The sequence below is a fragment of the Scylla paramamosain genome, chromosome 2, assembly GCF_035594125.1.
Source record: "Scylla paramamosain isolate STU-SP2022 chromosome 2, ASM3559412v1, whole genome shotgun sequence".
Lineage (NCBI taxonomy): Eukaryota > Metazoa > Arthropoda > Malacostraca > Decapoda > Portunidae > Scylla > Scylla paramamosain.
The window spans coordinates 8,414,211-8,432,420 of record NC_087152.1 but is presented as its reverse complement, the minus strand read 5'-3'; the positions used below and the strand labels follow the sequence as shown (position 1 = coordinate 8,432,420).

General features: G+C 46.0%; 1 protein-coding gene and 1 long non-coding RNA gene across 5 annotated transcripts in view; both read left to right on the top strand.

The window, feature by feature from the left end:
• Nucleotides 1-4,356, top strand: part of LOC135109622 (paired box protein Pax-6-like) — a 34,735-nt gene extending 30,379 nt beyond the window's left edge. For 3 of the 4 annotated variants that reach the window (XM_064021073.1, XM_064021064.1, XM_064021055.1), the window contains one exon: nt 1,504-4,356. In XM_064021073.1, the coding sequence (XP_063877143.1) occupies nt 1,504-2,394 (891 nt within the window). In that variant the 3' untranslated portion in view covers nt 2,395-4,356. The remainder of the gene's footprint in view (nt 1-1,503) is intronic. The other variant, XM_064021083.1, reaches the window with a different exon arrangement.
• A 1,254-nt stretch (nt 4,357-5,610) lies between these two features.
• Nucleotides 5,611-18,210, top strand: part of LOC135106455 (uncharacterized) — a 30,130-nt gene continuing 17,530 nt past the window's right edge. Inside the window, exon 1 of the long non-coding RNA XR_010271313.1 lies at nt 5,611-5,947. This is a non-coding gene — a long non-coding RNA (uncharacterized LOC135106455). The remainder of the gene's footprint in view (nt 5,948-18,210) is intronic.

The following is an 18,210-nucleotide window of genomic DNA, read 5'->3' as shown; positions in this document are numbered from 1 at the left end:
AAAAAAGATAACTACACACTGGCAACCACGATAAACGATAATAGTGGTAATGATAATAATGGTCGTGTTATCCTCGTAACAAGGAATCGGATAAAAGATAAGAGCAATATGGCACAATAAATTAGTGACAAGATAAGAATAACAACTTCCCGCGCGTCTAGTCTTGTTGTTTGGTGAAGATTAATTGAATTCTTTAGCCAGGAAGTTCCAGCTCTCCATCCCTGTCCCTTCAGGCTTATATTTTGAAGCGCCTTCCCTTTTATCATGCCTACATATTTTCAAGTCCCACAGATGTAATTAATTGAGTCTTCACAAGTGCTTGTCTCGTTGATGGTGCAGAATCCTTGCTAAACTATTACTAAAATCATGAAATCATGAAAACACCCCTGTAAACTCAATAATTTCCACTATTAAAAGAAACGAAACAAGACACCCAAACGTTTAATAATACAGTGTTAGGTGTTTGTTAGAGAGACATATGTGTTTCATAAATCCTTAAGTCTCATGGCTCAGGGATAAGAACAAGCGTTAATAAGCTGTCGCAAAAGAAGAAATAAGGACTAAACCCTAATTCGTCTTCCTCTTCTTTTTTGTTTTATCATTATAGCGAAAACAGATACAATATATGGCGAATGTGGCGTAAATATATTAAATTCTGTAGCCAAATTTGTAAAAAGTTTTAAGGCTATGAAAGCTTAGAACTAGAACTACTGTGTGTGTGTGTGTGTGTGTGTGTGTGTGTGTGTGTGTGTGTGTGTGTGTGTGTGTGTTTGTATGTAACGATCCTCTTAATTTTATTATTTACATAATTCTATAGTAATTTACTTAAATTAATTATTATATAATTGCAATATCTTCAATGACATTTAGGAATACTAAATGACTAGGTATCTTTTACGTCATTCAATATATATATATATATATATATATATATATATATATATATATATATATATATATATATATATATATATATATATATATATATATATATATATAGGGTTACTTTGCAAGGCTTAAGAGAGAGGCAGCAGAGGGGCATGTCAGCTGGCGGGGTGGCCATGGGAAGGCAGTGCTAAAGGAGGGCGCTGGTGATCTGAGTGGGTGAGGGTCAGGGTGAGATGGCTGTGGCGGCCCTAATGGAGTACGTGGTGGGTTCTAGTGAAGTAATGATGGTATCCGTAGTGTGTGGTATATTCAGTGGTAGTGTGTGTGAGGGAGACGTTAGGAAGAGAGCGGCAGTGAGTGACAGTGCCGCTGCCCATGTTGTAGATGTATTGATAAAAGTTGCTATTATAGTTGTATGGTTATTAAAATTTTATATGTACAGGTGTAGTAGTGGTGTATTTAGGGATGTGAGTTACAGGTGTTTGTGTGTAAGGCAGAGCTGGCGGCAGGTGAAGGTAATACTTACTTTAATTGAGTGTATTGAGTGTGTGTAGGTGGCGGGCGAGCGAGGCATAGGCGAGTCCGGCGAGTAACTTCTTCCCTGGTCCCTGACAGGTGTGGTTTTCCAACAGACGGGCCAAGTGGAGGCGGCACCAGCAGCTCAGTGTGCTCCGCCCCTACTCCTCCGACGACCCCCTCCCGCACTCCCCCACCACCACCTCCCCATACTCCGAGGTGGTGTCGAGCCCAGACACCCCTCGCTCCCCTTCCCCAACGCCCCCGCCACCATCCTCCACCGCTACTCTCCCCACCATAGTCTCCACCACCACAGCCACCACCTCCGCCCCAGCCACAGTAACAGTAGCAGTGGGAACCGAAGATACCATCCGTGGCGGGTCGTTGGAGGGACAGTCTCCCCCGCGAGCCACGTCGACACCTCCGATGCCTCTCCATCGGCCACCTTCACCTCCTCGCCATCCTCCGCCTTCACCCGTATCTGCCGCCGCCCTCAACCTGTCCACCCCCAACCCGCTAGCCCACCCCATGTCCCGCCTCCATCAGAGTCCGCCCACAAGCTCTGTCAAGACTCCGAATCGCCTCCCTCCCCCGCCCCTTCTCCCTGCCACCCTTCTCACACTGCCTCACTATCCGGGGTTCTCCCTCGGGCGTGATCTCACCCTCACGCCCATTAACCTCTCCAGTGCCCACGCCCACGCTCGGGAGCTGATGGCGGCCCAGGCTCGTAACTTCTTCAGATCCGCCACTCAGACAGCTTATTTTGGCGCCTCCCGAGACGAGGACGATAGTGACATTGAGGTGGATCTCGAGCATGAGAAGGAGGAGAAGAAAGGCGAGGCCGTGGAGGCTCAGGATCTCAGCATCAAGAGAAAGAGAGAAGATGAGGAGGAGGAGAAAGCAGAGGAAGATGAGAAGGAGCAAGAGAAGGAGGAGACATGCGAAGAGAAGGATGACACGGGTATAGAAGAGGTGATGGAGGAAGCTTAATGAACAAGTGCCACGGGTCGGCGTGTCCACCTTTGTTGTCCACTCGCGTCCACATCTTGGCTTCCTTTCGCTGACTCCACCTGTTCTTATGTTTAGTTGCCTTCACGTTCTTTGTTCTGTTACTTTCTTTCCTTTTCCTTCTGCCGAGGGGTAAAAGCCTGTATTCGAGTCACATCAGATATATGTTTTAAAATGTTGCGGAAACTCCACTAGTTTTGTTCGTGGCATATTACGTTACTGCGCAGACAATCCAGCACTTCATTACGTCACAAATATTTCTGATATTAGAGGCTGAGTTCACATTAGCTCATAGTAACTGTCGGTCACACAAATACCCTCATGTTGACTTGCTCACGTCAGGGCACGACTGCTCCAAGCTGCGGTGACGACCCTCTCTCAGGGGACTTTGAGGGTGAGCTGAAATAATGACCTACTAGATTACTTGTGACTGATCTTCGTTATACCTTATTGATGCAACAGGGCAAGGTAGGTCAGAGCAGGGCATTCAAGTGTTAATAAGCGACTCTGTAGAATTATTATTACCTTAAACTAGATATAAGATGTTACAATTCTTAATGATATGATATTCTGCGGTAACTCAGTAACTATGTATGCAAGACTACGGCCACGTCCCCGCCACACTAGCGCAGCCTCTCAGCGGCTTGTTACCTCTAGGCGATCTTCGTAGGCTACAGCTTACTACTATCATGGATGTATCATGTATCCAGCGATGTTTTATCACCAGTTAATATGTACAGCACCAAAGAAGTATTTTTAATTGTATGTGTGTGTGTGTGTGTGTGTGTGTGTGTGTGTGTGTGTGTTAGCTTCTCGCTGCCTCGCCAAATGGAATCGACATGGAGCAGCAGTGAATCAAACATAGACTTAAGGCGGCGGGTCAGTCGGTCTTCAGCGCGGGGCGTGACGGGAGTTGCCTCGTAGTGACTGACTGACCCTCGAGTAACCTCTTACCTGTATAGACCCTTGAGTAATATAAACCCGGTGCATACCCAGCTATAGGTCGGCTTGGCAAAGGAAAACCTCACGAGTGATCCACGTTTTCGTGTAGTGTCGTTCATTGTTATGTTTTCTTTACTGTATATTTTTTGTGAGAAAGGTCTGTGAGTTGTCACGACAGGTGAATACAAAGATAAGGATAAGCTGTGCACCTCTTTGATTTTGCTCTCGTGACCAGAACCGTCCTGCTTTGTCCAGATTTCTTGTTGATTTACCGTCATGTTGATATGTTTGTGACAGGTGAGGCGAGAAGCTGCGAGGCAGATGACTTGTGGAGGAAGAAATGTTAAACTAGTGAATAAACAGGCATTAATGAATGATGTAAGATTGACTTAGTAGATGGCGACTGATAAGAAGTGTTGCAAAAGAGGCGAGTAAGTATAGTTATGTTTTAGTATCTTCAAGATTTAATTGATTAAGTGAAATAAGATGAAAAGAGTTGATGCGTTTCATTTATTTTATTCTTCGTGACTCAAGCACTAAATAGTATACCTGCACTCTCCTGATGAATTACTTGTGCCTCCTGTGGCATGTTAGGACAAGACGTGATTTGTAGCGGCATGAAAACGTATTATCACTCACACTTTTAAGCTTTACTCATTCCCAAAGAAGAAGCTTAAAGCATACCATTATTATTATTATTCCCTCGGAGTAATTGTCTCGGCGAGGAGTCCGGTGAAAACAGAGAGAGTGGACTTAAACAAAGGTCTACGTTCTCATGCTGCTACAAAACACGCCTGCATTGTATGTGCGTCCTCTGTACTACGAATCTCACTACGAAACCAATGTACACGTCACTCGTCGATGGAGGGCGGGGGTGTTGCAATGCGGCGCCTTCGAGAACTACTCGCCGAGGTGGTCCGACGCAGCACTCCCGTCACACAGGCTCTGCAATAGGCGCCGAGTATCTAAGTAGAGCTGAATTAAAACAAGACTACAGTGTTAGCGTGGTGTGTGCTTAAGTCTTTATCCTTGTCGAGTAAATTCATCGGTTTTTTTTTGCCGTTGTTGAGTTTGCGTTTCTATTTATCTGTTTATTTATTTATTTATTTATTTATTTATTTATTGTGCACTTAACTACAAGCAGGGTCAGGCCGTATGCTGTGTGGTGGTGCAGCCTTACTATATCGTGAGGTGCTGCTCTTCTCACTGGTGTACGTATATTTGGCGCTGCGCATCTTGTCTTCATTATTATAACAGACAACGTGGCTTCTGTAGTGAAGAAATACTTCGATAACGTCAGTATTATTCACTGATGCGGAGAATCGGTAAGTAAACTGGTATTACAACACACACACACACACACACACACACACACACACACACACACACACACACATGTTCATGAAAACTACTCATCATTTAGATTCCCAGCAAGGTGAGTAGGAAGCGATCACATCACCAAGGTGACGACATCCAGTAACACCCGCTTCTAACACCCCGAGTGCGTCATGGCCACTGTTCCGCAGCCTCACTTAACATAGATATATTTACATAAGAGATCGTGGATATGACAAAGGTAATGGTTTGGAGGAGGGTGGGAGGGAAGGATAGGGCGGTTTCCTTGTGATGGAAGGTGAGGTAGGGCTGCTTTGGTAGGCGGAGGAGGGAGCATAGAAGTGAACGTCTCGGGTGGACGGAAGGCTAAGAACGGGGTGGGGAGGGGCGGTCATGTTAAGGGGGGGACATGGGCGGGGAGCAAGGGTGGGATGGGTAGCGGAGGGAGAAGGCAAGGACGAACGAGAGTCACTTAATTTTTCACAGGACCATTTTTCCTACGATTCTCTGCATGGCGAGTATACCTGAACACTTTCATTCGGTACTTGGGTCTGCTAAACACTGACTAAGAGGATGCGACTCTGTCAAACCAAAGATTTTCTACACAAAGCAGCCTCGTATCAATCCATAAGGCGACTTTTGGCATGTCAGTTCCTCTCTGCTCTCCCTGCTTCGAGTATGGGATTCGAGTCATTGATAGCGACAGTGAATGTAATGTCTCTATTCTCAGGAAATATGCACTAGTGCGTAAAGATTTCCTGAGTAGTATCATGCATACATTCTTTACACAAACATAACACGCAAATATATGCCAGTGTTAGTGCGATTTAAAAACTGACAAGGGGGATATATTTGCAGCCTGTATAAAACAGATGTGTTGATGGATTAATGAAAGTAATACAACGAATACTATACTTGGTTAATACATTGGGAAATATAAATGCTGTAAGAAAGAGAAATACAAGTAATGATATTGAAGGGATTGATTCTATACCAATGAAATCTTTGAGCCAGCCAATCTTCAAAGTTCATTGGTTCGAAGCCATAGTTTAGAGTCATTGCCCATCCTCAGACCGAGTGTGTCCGCCTCGCCGATAAGTGTGGTTGTCTTATCTGAGTGTGTGATTCACGGACATACAGGTGGCTCGTGCTGCCTAACTGGAGGGTGGTAGACAAGCGTGCTTCCCTGTACGGTGAGATCTGGTTGGCGTGATCGTGACTGAGGACCTAGGCGTCTTCCTCAACTCAGGCGTCCTTGGTGAGTTGGCCATCTTGTCTCTAAGCGCTGGCTAGGTTGCCTTGTGCTGTCCTTGGCAGAATGTAATACTTTCCGGAATTAGGATTAAAAATAAAATTAAATAAAAGATTATGGATGAGGACAAGTGAAAGTAGGTAGGTTTGTTTAATACGTGTACTCCTAACGGCTTCTTGAAGTTTCCCTTGTTTTATGTTCTTTTTTCTTCTCTGATATGAATGCATTACTGAAAGGAACAAAGTGCGTAGTGTCAGTTTCCTTTGCTTACTATTAACGCTGCACCTATTATGTGCTTAAAAATCTTTATTTGTTGAATTTGTGAAGGAAAGTTTTATTCAACGTCACGTAAGTCTTTATCGTCACAGGAAGAGCACTAATTCAGCGGTTTTCCCAACGGTTGCAGAACGTTTATTGTCGAGAAATCCAGAACGGGTGAAAGCGTCAAAAGGATATCATTGTAGGTTATTAGGTAATTTTGATCTGGATAAGGTTTACGCAAGTCTCCGTCGCGTGTCGTAACAAAGTTAGGTTAAGTAGTGGTGTATGATGTGAGCTTCCCAGCGATGAAGGTAATTCTGGGAGGAAAACGTTGATGTGGCTGCGAGGAGGATATTACGTGATGTCAGGCAATAATTCTTAAGGGGATTACATGAGACTTGTTGATAATATTTGGGTAGATTGCGTGAGGTTTCCTGGCGGGAAGGCGATGAGGGGCAGATATAGCGCAATTTTTCACATTAGATAAAGAGGTCAGTAAATGTTCGTAAAATATTTATTATCAAAAGAAAAATATTATAAATACGAGATGAATGCGTCAGTTTAGAGAAATTTTGTAAATCATACTATAGGCAAGGTGTGATTGGATTTACCAACCGATTTTGACTCTGAGTGGGTGCAAAACACGAATATTTAAGTTAGATGGTGGCGTGGGAACGGGGCGGGAGGGGGCGGGGCGGGTTGCGTGGGAGCCGAGCATGCAAGGGAAGGAAATTAATCAAGTGTGTCTGTTTTGTATTGGGGTGCTGTTGTGATACATGAGTGTGGACAAGTCTATTATGCCTGTGTCTACAATAAGTTGACGAAGCCTGCTTCAGTCCTACATTGTGTTGGTTTTGGTAGTGGTGGTGGTGTTGGTGGTGATGGTCTCTTTGGGTAGCGGCTGTAGTGGTACCTTTGGATATTGGTGGTACGGACTCTGGGTAGTGAAGGTTGTGGTTTTGGGTGGTGTTGGGGATGATGGTGGCATTGGGTACTGGTTGTGGCTTTGGACAGCTGTGATGAGGCATTTGAGTAGTGACAGTTGTGGGTTTGAGCTTTTAAAGTGGTGGACTGAAGTACTGGTGGTCGCTGAGATTAACGCGGGGTAATAGCTGGGTAATCATTTATTTACTAATTAACTTATTTATCTACATTTATTGTGTGTATTTTCTCTTCTGGTAAAAGTGAGGAATACGGTGCGGTAATGTTTTGTTCTATGTTTCTTTTCTGCAACACTAAAATGCATTGCTGACTCTCTCTCTCTCTCTCTCTCTCTCTCTCTCTCTCTCTCTCTCTCTCTCTCTCTCTCTCTCTCTCTCTCTCTCTCTCTCCCAATTCTAATACAGGTGTTGCAGGTGCCGTAGCGTTCCACGATAATAATTCACTGACGTGGCGTGGCGTGCAATATCAGCTCGAGTTTCGTTCCTCCACCTTCCCTTCCCCCCCCCCTCTCTCTCTCTCTCTCTCTCTCTCTCTCTCTCTCTCTCTCTCTCTCTCTCTCTCTCTCTCTCTCTCTCTCACAACGAGGTAAACCAATACGAAAGTAGGTAGCAAATTTATAGCATAGCCGTGGAAGAGAACAAATACGTGTACTATTTTGCATGTTGAATGTCCCACAGCTTCCGTGCATTATGAAGTCTGTACATCTGTTTTGCCACGTCTGAGGCTGATGACTTCTTGCACGTTCGTTATTTTTTTTTAGGTTCATATGGTCTGAAAGTGATCTTGTAGTGTAACTAATGTTCTTGAAGTGATCTTAAAATGTAGCTTCTGTTTTTTTTTTTTTTAGTTTGTTATATAAAACGTATCTTGTGTCTTGTGTTCTTGGTGTGCGCCATATATTCTGAAGGCTATCTTAAAGTGCATCTTTTTGTTTTTTTTTATGTTCTTATGTTCTCACAGTGATCTTAAAATGTATCTTCTTATGTTTTGATGTTCTTGTGTTCTTAAAGTGATCTTAGTGCATCTTACAATCTTAAAGTGATCTTAAAGTATATCAGCACAACCGTGTATTCAACAATTACTTATCACTGGTGCAAATGGGCGCGGGACGGTTAGTACAAGGAGGGTCAGGGTTCAGGAGTCACGCTGGGCGGCGCTATGAGCCTCGTCAGATGTGGTGGGTCTCCTGCACGGCGGGGGAGGAAAACGAGTGGCGAGTTTCGCGCAGGTGACGTCTGCATGAATTTATATTATTGGATGGATGCAGGAACTGAAGGACTTTGGCTTTACATTTCCCTCTGGAGAAACATTATGTGTATAGGACTGTTTAGATTGTACGTACTGATTATGAATGAATGGTAGGAAGGAAAGGGATAACTTTTAAGTGATGCAAGGTAGAAAAAGCGAAGGAAAAAGAAACATTCAAGAGAGAGAGAGAGAGAGAGAGAGAGAGAGAGAGAGAGAGAGAGAGAGAGAGAGAGAGCGTTAACCACACCCCCTCGTGTAGTCCTAACCTGTCAATACATTAACCCCGCGCCGTTAATGAAGTATGACAAGGCGATGACTCGTCGTTATTACAGCCAATGAAAATCAATGGCGCCCAGTAATGACCAATCAGAACCAGGTAATTACATCTCGCGGGAACAATGGCTCGACGGGATCCGCTGACTGGCTGCCTTCCTGACACGGCCCTTGTCTGCACCACCACCACTACCACCATCACCACAGCCACCACCACCACCACCACAACGCTTCGACGCTCTTGTTTATGATGTACCTGCTTTTTTTTCCGTGTCTATTTCTTACTTTCCTCTCTCTCTCTCTCTCTCTCTCTCTCTCTCTCTCTCTCTCTCTCTCTCTCTCTCTCTCTCTCTCTCTCTCTCTCTCTCTCTCTCCCATCGTGTTGTGTGTTGTTTTGCAGTATGTTTATATATTCTTTGTTCGTGTCACTTGGATTTCTTTTATATTCTTCCTGTTTGTTTTTTTGTTTTCTTCTTTCGTGGTTCTGTCATTTTTTTTTTTTTTTTATGCATTTCGATATTGCATTTCCTGTTTCTGGCTTTCTGGTTTTAGTGCGTATGTTTAGTCTACCTAAGCATTTGTTCCCTTATTCGAGTTCCTTCATTAGCATTATCATTACCATTGCCACTTTTTATCCATTATTCCTTGTTTCTGTTCGTCTCCTCATTTTGTCATTTTGTTTGTACCTGTCATCCAGTTGGTCTGCATTTTTGTGTTAACTTTTTTGTCGTTTCCTTGTTGGTTCTACCTGTTTGACTGCATGATTTCCTGTTTTCCCTTGTCTCGTGTTTCCTTTCTTTGTCCTTATGTCTGCCTGCCTGCCTCTTACCTTATTTTCCTCTGTCTTTATCTCTGAACCTCTCAGACTCTTTCTCTTTTGTCTGTTTATATCAATGTCCATTATTTCTCTCTCTCTCTCTCTCTCTCTCTCTCTCTCTCTCTCTCTCTCTCTCTCTCTCTCTCTCTCTCTCTCTCTCTCTCTCTCTCTCTCTCTCCTTCGATGTCTTCTAGATTCGATTATCTGTATTATAGTCAGTCTGTTAAATTATGTATCTGTATGTGTCTCCATTTCCACGTGTGTGTGTGTGTGTGTGTGTGTGTGTGTGTTTGCTCGTCTCTCTCTCTCTCTCTCTCTCTCTCTCTCTCTCTCTCTCTCTCTCTCTCTCTCTCTCTCTCTCTCTCTCTCTCAGTAATTTTTTATTTCTTTTTGATTTACTCCATTTACTGTTATTCTCACATTACTCACTAAAAATATGATTTCCTCCTCTCCTCTCCACTCCTCACTTCCTTCCTTGTCATCTTCATATTTTTGTAAACGTTTTCTTATATTTGCTTCCAGTTTTCGAGAACCTGTTGTTTTGCCTCATATCTCTTCGTTTGAATTTTACTCTCCTTACAAGTGCTCGTCCTTTTCCATCATCAGTACCCCTCATTTCTTCTTCCACTTCCTCCACATAAAGTAAGTAGAGCACACAGAAACTCAACCCTTTTACCCATACTCTACCACTTTTTTTCCGCACAGTAAGCAGAACGCATCCACCTAAGTCATCCTTCTTCGCCGTACTCTCCACCTCTTCCACACCTCGTCAATAAGCAAAACGCATCTACCTACTGTAACCCATCTCCTATCAGCCATACACTCTTCCACCTCATCCACCTGACTCGTCCTTCTAATCCAAACACTGCTCTTCCACCTCCTCCACCTCCTCCACAAGCAAACCGTCAGTAACTAAAGTGCATCCACCAAATTCATCCCTCTCGACCGCAGATCTCTTCCACCTCCTCCACACTCTTAGCCGTACACTCCTCCACCTCCTGTAGACAAAGTAAGCAGAGCACAATCACCTGAACCAGTCCCTCTCATCCGTACACTTCCTTCCACGTCTCGGCCGCGACAAAGAGTGTTCGTGTCCTTTATACCTTATCAGTGTGCCACGGGTGCTGTGTGACGCGGTGGAGAGGCAGACAGACGAGCCGCGCTGCAGGCCATCCACCGCATTGTGCCCGCAGAAGGTGATTGATGTTGTCCCCCAAGCCGCCGGGGCAACGAGGCGGACCCGCTGAGGGCTTCCTGCGAGGGAGACCGTCCTCCTCGCCTGTAATTACTGCGATTGTGTTGTGGGATTGTTTATGTGTCAGAGAGCGAGGAGAGTGCGGTGGTGGTGCGGGGAAGGGATGGGTGGGATGAAGGGGTGTGGAGTTGGTAGGGGGTTATCAGGGTTTGGGGGGAATAGTTGTGTGTGGTTCACTTTATTGTTGTGGTGGTGGCTGATGCTGCTGTTATTGTCATTGTTGTTGTTGCTAGTGGTGGTGGTGGTGGTGGTGGTGGCTGTGCTACTGCTGTTTTTAGTTTTAATGATTGTGGTGGTTTTAGTGGGGACGCTAATGGTTGTGACTGCGTTGTTGTGGTGGTGTTAGTGGTGAAAGCGTTTTTTTTTTTCTCTCTCTCTCTCTCTCTTTTCCTTCTTTATTTTCGTGTACACGCTGTAAACGCACTTTCCTCACATCGTGTTGATCTATTCATACGCCTCCATCCTTCCCGAAATTAGATACTGTACGTAGTTTATCGCAGGCAGCCTCGTGAGGGGCGACAAGACCACAGCAGCAGCGTTTTGTTCCTCCTGTGTGGAAGGGGTTTTGTGAGGCGGTGGTACAAAGGGAGGTGGGGAAAAAAAAGGAGGCAAATCGTCACATCGAAGAGGGTTAATTTCCTCCCTCGACTCGTGCAACAAATAGAAGTGGTCCTACCCCTCCCCGCCCCACCTAGTCTCACCCCACAGCGCCTCCCGTACCTCCCTACCCCGCCCGGGCCACTCTCTCCCAGCTTCTGTAGCATCAAGTACACCGGATAATTTGTTTTTATTATCCATCCACGCAGGAACCGGTTTCCGTGGATCCGGTGGCTGGAAACTGGAAGGAAAAACCACAACTTATTAATGACCTCCGTCGCGGCTATTAAAGTATTTGATCGAATTAGAGTCAACACACACAAAAAGAAGAAAAAAGATTCGATTTTGTGCTTGAAAATATACCGAAACATTAACACATCAAAACCTGTCAAGATTTTTTTTCTTTTCTTTTTAGGGCCAAAGAGAAATTCTTCCATTCTTGCCACCATTGTAGGGCTGAACTGTCTTGCACGAATAACAACTTTTTAGAGTCATTATCAGGATAACATCTGAGGCCGCGGTGGGGTGCCCGCTCTCCCCCGCCCGCCGACCCTAATAAGTCCTCAGCCAGGTACATGTATAATAACGCTGTTCCCCATTCACTCACGACTCGGAGCGGTCCGCGGATGAGGAACCTGAGCCACAATCCACGCTAAGGATCAACATTTCTTCGCTTCTCTGTGGGATTTTCGCCCAAGAGAACGCCAGGAGAAGGAGAGCCAGCTGCCTCACTGGGGCGTATCAATTTACGGCGTATTTTGCATAACCAAACATTGCTAGATACACCTTGCTGCCTATTATTCGGATCTGACACGAACATAACTCTTTCGGAGGCAAGACAAGCGAGATTACTGGTCACGTATCTGATGCATTGCTAATTGGGACTACCTACCCGAACCTCCTCCTTCCTCCTCCTCATCCTGGCGCCGGGCTTCTCCAGCTTCCTCCTCCCTGATAGTCGTAGCAGCTTATTGTGTGAGTTTATGCACGAGTAGCACAACTGATTTGCTTATTAAGAGGCGTCGAAAGCATGTAAGTAAGAGGGTGTGACGAGGAAAGTGTGACGAGCAGGATGCGAAGAACACGGACCGGAGGTAATGATGATGAATATTAGCGGTGTTTTTTTTTTTTTTTTGGTCTTGGTGCTGATATCTGGGTGAACGATCCCGATAATTATGCGTGAGTCTTTCTCTGGGCGGCTGCCGACTGTTCCCTTTTGTGGTGCTCCTCCTTGTGAGAAGAAGCCGCGTGCTTTGTGTACCCTCGGTGTGTTGCTTTTACTTCCTCTCACCTCCCTTACCTTCATTAGGCGGGCTCACCTTTTCATGTGTAGGCAATGGCTGCTCCTCCCGCCATATACAGGCAGAGGGCACAGGTGACTCCAGGCGGCCCCTCATGGTGACCTCTTACCGCTTCCACCGCTGACCTTCATTGAATTCTCTCCTGACCTCACTCGTGGAGGTGCCTCCCGGAGAATGCTGCTGGCTGCCCCTGAACACTTTGAGTCTCCGCCACGTGGCTTGGCGAGGGATTCACCGCGCCTTTCCTCGTACTCGAGAGAGAAGAATTTTCATTGGAAGTGCCCCTCCTTCTTTCTTTCTTTCTTTTTCTTTTTTTACTACTTGTAAGTGATTTTCAATTGAAGTATCATATCATATTTACTGAAATATCTGAAAGATATTTCAGTGGAAGTGCCTTTCTTTTCTTTTCACATTCTATTTGCAAGAGAACAAAATTTTGTTAGTTTTTTTTTTCTATTTCCGTTGTCGAATTTCTATACTCTGTGTTGTGTTCTCTTAAATGTGTACGCCATCATTCCTTGTAAGTTATTTAGTTTCTTCGACGAATTTATACCACACAGCCACATAACTAATCCCTTCGTATTAATGGTCTTGTTACAAATATTACTCTTGGGATTCTGTCACACAACATCCTAGCATACTGATACTTAAAAGCTTGATTAATTCTACTTGTGACTGTGCTGCAATGACAGGCGTAACGGTAACAGAATAGCACCATCAGTTGGTAGGTAAGTGAACGTACGCTGTATATCGGTCAGCATCCAGGCGTTCACTAAACACACAAGACTCTGGATTGTGATAGCCTTAAGTATTCCCTGTTAATTTCAATATATCTCTTTGACAGTCTTCATTCATGGGCGGCTGTGCAGAGTTGGCACTTCCATTCAAACTCCTCGGCTTCACTCGTTTCATACTCATCTGGTGGTACGTCATGTGATTAAACACCGCCTCACTATAGGCACTCTGGAAACACTCTTAACCCAGTAGACGGGACTCGCAGAGGCCATCCCTAGCCCCTCCTGTCGTTCTATGGCCATCTCAGGCTGGTGACGAAATTTAAAGGGCAAGATTCCTGAGATTCCTGACGTTCATTGGACTACATTACTCGTTGCCTGCACGGTGCCCCGGAATTTATCACATCGAAAAACAATAGGTCTGGTAGCGTATGGGTTTCCCCACTCTCCCCATCCACAACCTTCCCCTCTGCGCCCACTCCTCCCCCGCCAACTGGAGCACTTAACCTCGTGCGGTAACACTCGGCCTCTGATGAATATGGAACGCAACAGAACTCATGCCGCCCATTGAGCGGCTCCTCCGATACAACGTTTCATTTTATTACTTCGAGGATCCTTTGAGATGCAAAAGGCTTGTAAACTGTGGTCGGCGGACAGATGGGTACAAAGCTACTGGAAGCCATTCACTTGTAAATCCGTTTGTGGCCAGGGCCGTGATCGAGGACGCCGCGGGCGTGAAGGAAAACCACTCTTCACCCCGCCTGGCTTAGAGGCTTCACAGAGAAAAAGAAACGCGAGTGCCGCGGGGGGGGGAGGGATGGCGGGGTGGGGGCTGGAGCAGCTGACGTCACGCATACATCAACCAGTGACAAAGAGCGAGGGTGTATTAGTGTTAAGAGGGACGTGTTGTGGATGTGCGAGGCCCTTCCCGTGTAGAAGGTCACAGGTGGCGGTAGTTAGCGATACAACATTCTCACTCTGTATCGCTGCCCGGCCCTACTTGGACTGCAACATATTATAATGCATTTTTCCTCACCCTGCCGGATCATCGCTGTGGTGAAGTCTGACGCCTCGTGTATTATTTTGTTTCATCCATATATAAATTTATAATATCAGAGCTATTTAAATTGCATCATTATATGCATACGTATAGACGCTGGTTTTTCATCTTTGAGGTCGTGCTATCGAGCGAGGAATGCGTGTGTGAGTAATGGCGTTTGGAGGGCAGGCGGGCGGAGAGAGTGATCCATACGTCGCTGATAAGCCCGAGCAAGAGTCAGAGCGGGATGGCTACTGATAAGGGCCTCTGCTTGTGGCTCGCCGCCCAGACGTGACTGACAGAGTTTGGAGGAGAACAATTCATCTTCATTTAGCTCGGAAAAGAGAGGCGAGGGTAGGTCACGACGCGCAGCTGGCAGCAGGAAGCCTCCACTGAAGGGAAGGAGAGCACAGCTGTTGGAGTACAGACAGCTGGTGATATTTTGCAGACTGTAGGGGGCAGGAGGACACGACTTTGAGGGGAGGAGCGGCTTGAGAGGTAGAGATGAAGGAGGAGGAGAAGTGGCGAGAGAAAAATGCTAATGTCACAAAGGCAAGTAAGCGGCTTCCTTCACCTCAGAAGTCATGGACTCAGTGTTACCCAAGGAAGCTTTTTCTAACCTCCTCCTCCTATTTGTTGCTCTCTTTCTCCCTCCTTCCCTCCCTTAGCTCCTCACCCACCTTCTCCCTCCCTCCCTCCCTCACTCACCCTTTCTCTCCTTCTCCCGTCTTTTGTCTCCTTTGTTTTCTCATTCTGTCTCTTGTTCCTCATTTGTTTCGACTACTCAGGAAACTATTGCTCCCCACCTCTGTCCGCCTCAGCGTCTCAGGCTGATATTTTGCTGCCGTAACAGACAGCAATACCTATAATAACCACCCATAAAAATAACTGAAAACTCTAATTGAAATAATACATTAACTTAGTATGTACAGCTGAATATGTGTTTGCTCTCTCTCTCTCTCTCTCTCTCTCTCTCTCTCTCTCTCTCTCTCTCTCTCTCTCTCTCTCTCTCTCTCTCTCTCTCTCTCTCTATGTGTGTGTGTGTGTGTGTGTGTGTCTCCAATTGGTCCCATAAATATGAATGGGAAAGAATGATTGAGCTTGTAAGTGAAGTATCTTCAATAAAAGTACGTTTTTGCACTTTGCTAACCTGTGTCTCGTAATATTTTTGTGGTGTAGGTAATGGAATCGTTGAGTTTGTACGCTGCAAATGATATGCAACCCAGATAGTGTGTGTGTGTGTGTGTGTGTGTGTGTGTGTGTGCGTGTGTGTGGGTGTGGGGGTGGGTGAGGATGTGTAGGTGTGTGTTTAGTCGCATGTATTTGCTCACGTGTTCTCGTGTACTCATGTTTGTGTAATAAATCATTGCCTTCCAGTACACTTTTGTCAGATACATGCAAGTGATTAGATTTACACATTTGCATTACCATATATTGACGGGAATAGTGTGTGTGTGTGTGTGTGTGTGTGTGTGTGTGTGTGTGTGTGTGTGTGTGTGAGTGTGTGTTTGTTTGTTTGTTTGTTTGTTTGTGGTGGGATGGCGGCGGTGACTGGTGTCCTCATCACCACAACCTGCACTCTGCCTACATATGCAATCGCCGTGTTTTGCGTCCATCACTGCCACCACGACCATCACGGTGGCCTTCCTCCCCACACATACATACTACTGTCTTCACTGTCACCACCACTATCACTACCACCGCCATCACCATCTAAAACAATACGTGTGGTTTAGTTTCGTCTTGGGTTCATCTGCCGTTTCTCTTGGCAGTTCTCGACTCAGTGTTGTATTTAGAGTTAAGTTTCTTTCCTCCAGTCTAACGTCAGGGAGTGTGAATGGCTCTGCATGTCCTTGGCGGCGTGGCGGTTTTCTGGCCGCATCTTTCCTCCTCGCTCAAGGTTGGCATGTGAGAGAAAACGATGAGTATGACGTGAGTTCGCGTTCAGATGCCTTCCTCCGGAGACGCGAGGAAGGGTGGACTGCCGTCTCGAGCACTAAAACATCTGCATAAATGTTTGCCGTGGCGACATGACAACACACCTCGTCGGTCTGCTCGCCAAAAGAAGGCTCGGTGGCGGCCGCTGTCCTTCCTGGCAAAGTGGCTTTTGATGATAGCTTGGAAGAACGAAAAATATAAGTATGTTGGTTTCTCCCTTCTGTGAGAAACGTGCAATGGATCTTAATGCTAAAGGGTTTTGGAGCTCAGTGACATAACAAGTTAGAAAAAATAGTTAAAACAAACGAACGGTGTTGGAGGAACGGGGACGACCGCGAACAACACAGGTAGTGCGAATGTGGCACGCATAAACTTTCCAGTGTACCCAATTAGTGGTGAGTCGAGCGTGGACCATAAAGCAGACCCTCCCCTGAAAGACACTATCCTGTCGATCCTCCCTCTGTCTCCGATATCGTAAATCCCATGGAAAAAGATTGGAATCCACATTTTTCCCTGGTGTAGTAATGGGGTCCGTAATGGCGGCATTGATGCTGGTAAACAACTAGCTTCCCGCTGCCTCTTTCCAGTTGTGAATCAAATGAATGACGTGTACATTTTAACGCCTCCGATGATGGCCGGTTGGGTCGGTGTGTGTGTGTAAATGCCAAATGGAACCGCAACTGGTCACGTCCGATGCCTCGCACTCAGACGTCAAGGCAACTCTGGCCTCTTGAATTCCCAGTCTTGTATGAATATTACTCCTCACGTCACCCAGGACAGAGTGTTGGTGCGGTGGCTGGCTGCACGTGGCCGGAGGGTGTGGTGCAGCCATGTTCCATGCAGGTCCTGCGACCGAAGTTCCTTGCAACAGATCAGGACGCCGCAGTGCCTTGAGCATGGCCGGCGAGCGGCGCACCCTGGCCGCCAGTTGGTGAATACCTAATATAATGCCATTATTTATATGCTGCACCGCTGCCTGGGACTCGCAACAGACAGATGGCAGCGGTGAGTGATGATCCAATTCAGTTCCTTAACCAAACTACACCTGAGGAAAATTAACGGGACTTTAGAAACCATCGCAAAATTAAGTGTCCTTCAAAAGGTGTAGTTGCAGTTGCAGGGGGAGGGGGAGAGCGAGCGAGGTTAATTATGGCCGCTACTGCCCACTTGGGTTGTTACTTCTCCCCTCCTGTGCCAGTCCTCCTGCTTTATTACTCCTGCCTTTCTTACCCTGCTATTGGACAAGGCTCCTTCCCTGCACAGTGATCATTATGCTGCGCGGCGCGATGTTCACACTTCACACCACCACTGCGGGCGACGTTGTCCGCTCCTGTTACAGCCTTGTGGCCGCCACTTGTTTTTTCTCACCTGTTCTCACTTCTTCAGAACGGTTCGTAGAATATTGGAATTTCCTTTACAGATTTCATTATTTTAACACACAAACTATAACTGCTTTAGTTTTCATATTATGTTTTCGTCTCGCCAGATACAACCACGAAGCGCTTTCTCAAGCGTTATCGCAAATATTGTACATCTCGCGTTTGACTCACTCGAGATTATTGTTGGTCGGCTGCGGCCTGAAATACCAGATATTAAGAGCTCATTACAGTGATGTGCTTCCTGCAATTTAAACTGTCAGAACATTGGTCGAAAGCACGCATGAATAACAGACATAGCGAATTTTATGATGAGTCTTGGAAACACTACCATCTGACTACCGGGGTCAGACCTCGCGTGCAGGGAGATGTGGCAGTGAAGCATCGCCGTCACGCCACACTTAGTTTTGCAACTTTGCAGCCAGCCAGGCCGCCACCTCCGTGCGTCATGACAACTTTTGTGTGTGTGTGTGTGTGTGTGTGTGTGT